The sequence below is a fragment of the Sinocyclocheilus grahami genome, unplaced genomic scaffold, assembly GCF_001515645.1.
Source record: "Sinocyclocheilus grahami isolate Dianchi unplaced genomic scaffold, SAMN03320097.WGS_v1.1 scaffold1273.1, whole genome shotgun sequence".
Taxonomy (NCBI): Eukaryota; Metazoa; Chordata; class Actinopteri; order Cypriniformes; family Cyprinidae; genus Sinocyclocheilus; species Sinocyclocheilus grahami.
The window spans coordinates 391,733-401,589 of record NW_015506452.1 but is presented as its reverse complement, the minus strand read 5'-3'; the positions used below and the strand labels follow the sequence as shown (position 1 = coordinate 401,589).

Here is a 9,857-nt window from a genome sequence, read left to right as displayed (position 1 = left end):
GTTCACTGACTCGCTGGCCGTCTCAGTGATCAGCCGTAAAACAGCGATTCTGTCCTAATTCCCTTACATATTAATGGTGGAGTTCCCTTTAAAATCTTAAATGATTCCCTTTGAGCTAAATTGACCTGTTTCCCTTACACATGTTACACAATGATTAAAAGATATGATGATAAAAAGATTAGAACTAAAATTAATATATTTACGTATTCATATTTTAATGCATTTTTAAAAATCAGTAATTATTTTTTTAAATATAAAATTTTCTTGATTTACACAAGCACATTTATACAGAGATACAGGGACCCACAGTTTTTGAGCAATAATCATATATTTAAAAAGCTTTGTTTGCTTGGCCACAATGCAAAGAAAAAAATGTAGCCGGCAGTGTAAAAAAAAAAAAACTGCTTTAAGCTCAGGCAGAAGCCTTTGCCAAATGGCTGTATCAGCAGAATAAATGAAAATGCAATTAATGCATAGTAATCCTTATATAGCCGGTGCCCACTTAAAGTATGTGCATTTTAAGCAAATCAGTTAATCACCTAATTAATATTCATGAGCCAAGCTAATAATGTTTATGTTTCCCTCGCAGTTTTCAGATCATTCTTAAACCCATTCAAAACGTCAGCGGGCTGTGAAAGTCAAACTCTGAAAATATACCACAGGCAAAATGTGTGCAAGAGGCTTGGGCACCAGAAATTCAAAGCTGGCGGAGGGAATTGCAGCTCACAGCTCTGATGTTGTTTGACAGCTTTTGCCGGGCACCGTTTGAGTGGTGTGAAGCTGACACACACTGATCTCATTTCTGGTCACATGTCAAAATCTCGGTGCTTAAATCCACACCGCCGCTTCCTCTTCCTCACGAGGTCAGTATTTACACTCTGCAAGTATGGAATGAGACGATTATGCAAATTGAGTTTACAGAAAACGACTGCAATTAAATGAGAGAAAAACTGTGAGAGGTTTCCCTAATGTCTGCATAATATGCTCATTTCTCAAGCACATGTATGTGACTCTGTATGAAACTGCTGTGGTTTATTTGTGCACTTTTCATTTCATAAATCTCACAGATCTTTATAAAACAAGCTTAGCTCAGAGTCTCGTATTTAGATGGATGTGTCTTATGAAATCCATTGCTGATATAAAACGACCCTCCTGTGTTATATAAATTATAGCCATAATTTTCTGCACTACCCTGTTCAAGATAACTAACTACTGAAGGTGGCACAGATACCGACTCTCTCTGCAACAACACACACAGTACACATCTAGAACCAGCATTAGACACAGTATGCATCTACAAAACACAAATCACCCTCCGATAAATCATAGCAACAATCTCTGTAATGAAAACCATATGTCCTCATGTAAATTATGACTTTTTACACACACTAATAGAGCACATAAACAGGTTTAAATACATAATGTATGTTTCATTGACTTGTCAGCTAATGACATGTTCTATACTGAAATCTATCCCTCATGCATTTTCACATTTTCATTAAGACATCTTTTACATTTTCATTACTCTGTATGTTTGTTAAGCAAATTTCTTCCACTGTCTGTTTCACTGTAGGTAATTTCAGGTTTTATTATTCTTGTGAGGACATTTGGTCCCTATAATGTAGGCTAAATCTGCCTCACACACACACACTCACTCACGCACGCACGCGGATGGTGGTACTCAGTCAGCAGTGCTCTCACACTGTGAGCTGTGCCACTCCAGAGGAAACACCCATGTCTTTCAGCGTTGCCATGGCAGCACTCTCTTCTCTCCAAACAGGCAGCTAAGATGGGTTTTGTCACCAAGCAGCTTTCTGTCGACAGTGAACTGACTGAATGCCGTCTATGGCTAGCATGCATCTGTGCAGCATGGAGAAGCTCACTGTTTGTCCGCTGTGTTTTCTCTTTTCATCTGTCTCTGTCATTGAATTGAATATATTTTATTCTATCTCTGAACGATCTCTACCAAAGTCCCACACAGAAATGCTTTTTTTAAAAAAACTAAATAAAACTAAACATTAACTAACTATTAGCTATATACAGTGGGTACGGAAAGTATTCAGACCCCCTTAAATTTTTCACTCTTTGTTATATTGCAGCCATTTGCTAAAATCATTTAAGTAAATTTTTTTTCCTCATTAATGTACACACAGCACCCCATATTGACAGAAAAACACAGAATTGTTTATATATATATATATATATACTGTATATATACGTATATATATATATATATATATATACAGATTCAGAGAATTTATTAAGCTTTGTTAATGTTAGCTAATAAAAATGCAATTGTTCACTGTTAACGTTAGTTCAGTGCATTAACTAGATTAACAACTTTTGATTTAAAAAATTTTTAATAAATGTGGAAATGAACATTAGCAAGGAACAATACTTCTACAGCATTTAATAACCTTTGTTGGTTCACGTTAAATAAAAAAATTGAAGTCTGTAAATAAATGCATACACAAAAAAGGTATGCTCATTCATAATTATACATTGGTCCCTATAAAATGTTTTATTTTTTCTCACGTTCTGTTTTATTGTAACCAAATTCTGTTTTTTCACTGTACAACAGTGTTTTTTTTTCTTAAAAAAAAATCTTCTTTTATATTCCAAAGAAGAAAGAAAATCATACAGGTTTGGTACAGCATGAGGTTGAGTAAATCATTTTTGGATGGACTATCCCTTTAAGAAATGATATAACACATTCTATTGTGTATTATTTGATACATATCATATGAGCAAGAGTGCAGGATCAACCACTGTGTTAGGTTAATGCTAGATGGAAAATATAAGTTTGGGAAGGTAGAATGTTTCATAAAGTTATACATTTTGGGAATGTCTTCATGTAATTTCTGTTATTTCATTATCCGAAACAAGATAATAGCGCAGGAAGACGCAATAAATGAGCTGATGTGAGGCAGATCGTGAGCGCTTACTGTAAGTAAATATGCAGAACACTGGACACTGACTCAGGCAGTTTCTCTAAATAACTAATAAGGGATGTAACTCCTCAGAGGAAACTCAGAGAGAACTGCAAAACAAAGTCTAAGTGGAGTCCTCTAGGGACAGCTTCACTGAAGATAATTAAAAAGAACATGTATGTTCATTCTATCTCTTCAGGAGGCCTGTTGCACAACGCAGTTAGAAAAAACAGACCTCATCAAACTTTTATCTTCTCCTAAAAAGCATGTTTTGACAGTATCTTTTAATTCTGTCTTTATAGGTCTTTGACTATGATGCAATTAGCTAAAAGCAGCACTAAGAAGGAAAGACAGTAATTTTAAGAGTTTAAATGAAACATCAAGGAAAACAAGCAAACGCCACAGTAGCATGAATATTACAATTGAAACGACATGCTGAAGTTAAACATCAATCTGCATTGCCAAACAAATATAACTGTTGTCATAATAGATATAATGTGGGGGGGGAAATATTTAATTACTTCTGAATCATTTCAGGAGTACAATATTTTACAATTCATTGTTGAATTCTTTGGATTTTTTGAAGCATCTAAAGTGACGGTAAATACATTTAGGTTTAAAAAAAATGCGAATGTGATTCTATTGAAAATTATAATTAAAGAATCCTTCAAAAATGTATCGCAGTCTCCACAAATATTAAGCAGCAAAACTGTTTTCAACATTGCTAATAATACAAAATGTTTTCGAGCAGCAAATCAGCATATTAGAATGATTTCTAAAGGATCACGTAACACTGAAGACTGGAGTAATGATGCTGAAAAAAATTCAGCTTGGATGTCTATATTTAATTTATGTAATGCATATACTTTAGTTTACAATTCATTGTTGAATTCTTTGGATTTTTTGAAGCATCTAAAGTGACGGTAAATACATTTAGGTTTAAAAAAAATGCGAATGTGATTCTATTGAAAATTATAATTAAAGAATCCTTCAAAAATGTATCGCAGTCTCCACAAATATTAAGCAGCAAAACTGTTTTCAACATTGCTAATAATACAAAATGTTTTCGAGCAGCAAATCAGCATATTAGAATGATTTCTAAAGGATCACGTAACACTGAAGACTTTAGTATATATATTTTAAATTATAATTATATAATTTCAATTAAATTAAAAGTTAAATTAAATATTTTAAATGTAATTATAAAATATAATTATATATTTCACAATATTATTACTTTTACTGTATTATCGATTAAATAAATGTATTTTTTATTTAATAAATTCCTTTCAAAAACATTTAAAAGAACCACCCCTCCATGACTATGGGTTTCTTAGTCATTCACACAAATGTAGATGTGTCAAGTGAGCACAGAAATACACAAAGACCAGCTTAAAATGACGAGTAGAGCAATATTTTATCCTCAACAAACTTAATTACTGTAAATGTAATCACTAATGTGCAGTTGTGTGTGTTGGTGTGATGACACAAAATGACGTTTGATGTGAATTGTTGGCAGGGTGCTGGGAGGTATGGAAAAGATCCTTGTCTTGTGAGAGCCATCATCAGTGTAACAGGATCCATCTACCACTCAACGACTAGATACATTCTGATCACCTGAACTGACCTGCTGTGCGCTTCTGGAACATAGAGGGACAAAAAAGAGCCATGCAAAGACTAAATGAACAGGAGTGACGGAGGTACAGCAGAGCTTAGAAGAGCAATCCAAGCATGACACAAGGGACAATGTTGAGTGAGAGCATGCCATTCCATTCTGGGGACTATTGCCAGGGTCTATGAAGCATGAAGTGACTGGAAAGATTTAGAAAAGATCAAAATGTACATTTGTCAATCTAAAATAATTAAAAATACCTTAACAGGCACACTTAAATTTCATAACTAGTGTTGACAATCATAGTTCCTGTGTGACTTTGTTACAAAAGATTTCTATTTTAAATAAATATGGTTTTGAACATATTCATCAAAGAATACTGAAAAACTGTCACGGTTTACATAAAAATACATATTATGCTGCACGGATGTTTTCAAAATGTATAATAAAAATAAATGTTTTAAAGCACCAAGAGAAGAGAAGAGAAGAGAAGGACAATGTAACATGAGATATGAGATTGTGGGCACCTGTGTGAGGAGATAAACATTATCTTGAGTGACTTGCATAAATTAGGGCTGATGGGGAGGTTTGAGTGACAGGTCTGACATTTGAACAGGGATTTTTTCTCCCAAAGAATAAATAGCACATAAATGGGCAAACCATAGTCTGACTGTTACCATCGAACGGCCAGACCACTCACCATTCAACCCATCAGCGCTCATTAAAAGGGAGGGCTAAGTGTGTATATTCAAACGCAGAAGATCACAGAGAGAAGGAGCTCTGACTACCTATGATTAAAGAAGCATAATGGAAGTTGTTAATGGTGCTGCCGCACTTGCTCTATCGTCCACTCTCTCCTCTCAGTACTAATTAAATGTCATTACACAAACAGAATCATGAATCCATCCAGTCAGGCATGGCTGCTCATCCAGCAGTGGCTGAGGTTACGTGTTGAAGACGGCAAAACATGTTCACCCGCAATGCGGACATGCCATCCGCAGCCCGTCCTCACTTGTTTATAGAACTTCAGTGACATGGAGAGAGAAGTATAATCACTACAACATTGTCGATTCCACTCTGCAGAGTCTGAGTCATGGCGAGAAATGACAGGGAGAAATGACACAGTCTAATTAAGATCCTCTGAAGCCTCTCCATGCCCCATCACAGGAGACATCCACAGGAAAGTGGTGTGCTGCTCTCCCTCACACCACTGACATTTCAACACCACTGCTGAGACAGAACAATCAATTCATACAGGAGCTCCTTATTCCTTATTGCTGTGATGGAATTTCCATACCATCACAGCAAATTACTTGTAAAAAAAATTGCACTGCATTGTGGGATAAGAGTGTAAGTCAATTGACCATTATGGTGATTATTTTTCTCATTGGCTGGGACTTTTACTTTTAATTATTATTTTTCATCCATTGTAATTGATGAGAAAGAGCTAGTCTGGCGGTGGTAATTAATGAGAGTATTATATACTGTATATAGTTATATTGATAAAATAAGACTTTTATTTAGCAAGGATGCATTAATTTGATCAGAAGTGACAGTAAATACATTTACATAGTTACAAAAATAATAATAAAAAGGAATAAATTACATTTTAAAATATATTCAAATAGAAAACAGCTAAATTGCTTAAATTGTAATAATATTTCACTTTTCAAAAACATTAAAAAAATTACGACGGCAAACTTTTGAATAGTAATGACTGTAACAAAACAATTATGGAGGAAGGAGGCTTGCAATACTGTTGTGGTTCTGCAGCAGTATTAATGTATTCATATTACAGTGCACACTGGGAACCAAAGTGACAGCATAGTGATGTGGACACCCAACCATTATGTCAGCACAAACTAACTTATTTAGGACTGTCACTGTTAAACATTTGGTATTTAAGAATTCAAAAAGATTCATCAACACTTTGCTTTTGTTTTTCGCTCTTGTAGACAAATCGGGTATCAACTGCAATGTCAAGAATGACATAATAATAATACTAACAGCAAAAAGTGAGCACTCATGGTAACCAAAGTGCACACTGCCATATAGCTGCAGGCGCTGCTGAACATAAAACCCATGCTAAAATGTGTGAAAGATGTTACCTGTGAAACTGAACTCATGATTTACTCATCACAGCTTAGACTCCCTGCCAACGTACCAATTTGTAATTATACTTAAAGTAGTAATTGTCCCCTCTAAAAAAGGAAGGGTATAATTATCGCTATGTTGATGGAATGACGTTCACAGGAAAAACTGCAAAAAACATTATATGAGCTCTGTTCCAAATCACAATGAGCTGCCTTCCCGTCTTCTGTCTACATAGGCAGCTGGCTTCTAAGGCAGCATTGTAACTGAAACGGAAGTGCAAAAGAGACTCGCTTTATGTCAGACTCCTCACATAAAATGCACAGCACACTCAACATATTCCAAACAAATTTAGCATTAGCCTGCTCCTAAGCTAACAGTGATATGTACACAAATCTTCTTGAAAACTCATTTTCAACTACTCTGAAATTATTCTATTGATAATTTTCAATACTGAATGAAATGTGTTCATTAATAATCTATGGTGGCCGAGAGAGCTCAACATGCTGCAACTTAAGAAAGCATATGCAAATAGAAAAAGCACCAGCAAATTAAGAGAACATCTTCATCAGTTTGACAATACATGGGCTGCACTATAATAATATAGTTATATAGTTATACAATAACACTCACAACACAATCAAATAAAGAAATGCGCTGCAAATACTCACAACACAACCAAATACAGAAACGCATTGCAAATACTCACAACATAACCAAATATAGAAATGTGCTGCAAGTAGCACAGACCACAACAGAAATGTTTCAAGGGGACCCCAACAACCCTCACAAAAATTAACCAGGGTATTATTATTATAAAAGTTACCATGGTTTAACTATAGTAACCATGTTTTTTTATTGTAACATGTACAGTATATACATATGTATTTTTTTAAATATATCAACAACAGCCACACATTTATACCCCCCCCCCCTTAAAAGAGGCTCACATATCAGATAGACATTTAATTATATTGCAGAACCTGGATATCTGTCTGTAATGTTAGCTTTAAGCATCAACTAGACTTAAATGTGTTGCCTACAGATGTGAAAGCTGTCTGGTGCCTGAACTCAGCAGCTGACATTTCTCTCTCTGAGACCTACTGCACTATCCCTCCCTGTGCCCTTAAAACCCACAGCCATTGACCTCATGTTGCCAGCTTCACCCCCTTTTAATTAGGATTTTAACTGGTGACCTTTGAGAGTCCAGTAACTGTGTAGAGAGAGACATTTCATCTCCGGCCCTGCGCACCAGCAGCACAGAGTAAAAGCGATGCAGCACTCACGGCACTTTAATCTGCCCTTCAAAAAGCTGCTGTCTTCCTCTCATTAGACACTGTGGCATTAGGCTTGTGTCCAGTCCAAGTGGATGTGCAGCTCTATCTGATCTTCAGAAATACTGCCACGTACCACAAACCGGCTGTGAAAATGAGAAATTGCTTAACTACAAACACAGTTTAGTAATATGCCAAGAGCGACACAACAGCAGTGCCGCTGAGAAATTACTAGACCCCAAACATTTAAAAAAAGATTTGAACATCTTCAGCATGGGAATCTATATGATTACTGTGAACCTTTGCGTCATTTGCAACTGAAATCGAAACATAAATGAGACATGATGAAAGAATCATCATAATGCAACACTAAAAATACTATGGTGTAGCATAGTAAGCCAGCAAAATAAACAGCTCATAAACTAATAGAAGTAAATTGCTTCCTCTATCTTGTGTTGTGTGCCTAATCAAACTTTATGGTGCTTTGCTGTCACTTGGTAGAAGTGAAATTAGACTAATGCCAACATGGACAGGTTGTATGATATTCCCCTTATATGCAAAGAGCCATGAACAAAATTTGCAAAAATGTAAAAACCAATAAATAAACGTGTTAAATTTTACAGACAATTCTCGTTCACACATTTTGGCATGGTACACATCTTCGCTGTTCAGTCACCAATTTATGTCCAATATGAAATCCTGAAGCAAAACCAGTTGCAAAAACACTGAATAAAAACAAACTGGCATCTCACCTGGGGGAAATATCACAGCCCTGCTGCATGAAAGCTCCCAATGAGAACCAGAGACTGTTGAAGATGCCAAACTCGTTGGTCTGCTCCTGACTCTGTTGGTTCTGGGTCTGCTGGCCCTGACCCGGCTGCGCGGATGACGAGGAGGGCTGGTTAGGGTTCTGCTCAGCTCCTTCCTCGCAGTCCTCTGCGTGCCACTCGTAGGGACTGAAGCGGCTGACTAGGAAAAGCACCACGCTCACACCAATATAGGCAAACACAATACACATCCAGATCTCATAGGCCAGAGGGTCCAGGAAGGAGAACACACCAGGCTTGGACTTGGTAGGCTTTTTGATCATGATGGAGATGCCAAGGCTCATGAAGGGCTTGGAGAAATCAATGACTTCCTCCCTGACCAGGGTGATTGTCAGTGGGGCCACAGCTACGTCAGCTTTCTGCAGAAGAATATATAATGTTATTGCAATAACTACTAAATATATATTGTTAAATATGTAATTAAATTACACATGGACCCAGGAAAGGAAGAAGTCAGGACACAGGCAAAAATGTTGAGTAATTTTTCTTGTTGTTTTTATTGGAAATAGGTGTACTATAAATACAGAGTGGGCTTTTTATAACCTCTCAACCTCTATCTAAACACTTTTCCAGGAAGAATTTTCTCATTCTTTGTTATTATTACTGCGGTGAAAATATGAACCCTTTCGGTTCAACTACTGTAACCTCCTCTCATTCTGAATGAAGTCTGGTTTTCTACACTAATGATTAGATTTCTCAGTACAGGAATGGTGATTAAAATTATTCAGATTTTAAAACCAGATCAACCAGGTAAAAAGCTATTGTGTTACTTGTGTTCTCTTGCACAGTCCTTAAAGCTTTGACATTCAGATCTGAGAAAATAAGATGTAGCACTTACACCATAGACAAGCTCTCCCACCATCCCATTCCACATCATGGTCTCAGGATCTCTGGCTCCATATTTCCCATCAGCCACTATCTTGAGTATGTAGTGGTATCCCACGTGTTTGGCTATCTCAGCTGCCAGTTCCACACAGTAACCTTCATACTTATCATTTCCTGTAAAATGCTCGTGGTTCTTCTTCAGCATGACATATGGCGATTCCTAGTCAGGACACACAGGTAGACAGCCATATACAGTGGACAACAAATATTTACAGTATGCTTGTGTAACAGACCTGAT

At 36.4% G+C, this 9,857-nt stretch overlaps 1 protein-coding gene across 1 annotated transcript in view; it reads right to left on the bottom strand.

Moving 5' to 3' along the window:
• The window catches only part of gria1a (glutamate receptor, ionotropic, AMPA 1a), an 83,195-nt gene that overhangs the window by 20,303 nt on the left and 53,035 nt on the right, over positions 1-9,857 (bottom strand). The window contains exons 10-11 of the mRNA XM_016254662.1: positions 9,573-9,779; positions 8,660-9,093 (exon numbers count right to left, since the gene is read on the bottom strand). Of these exons, the coding sequence (XP_016110148.1) occupies positions 8,660-9,093; positions 9,573-9,779 (641 nt within the window). The remainder of the gene's footprint in view (positions 1-8,659; positions 9,094-9,572; positions 9,780-9,857) is intronic.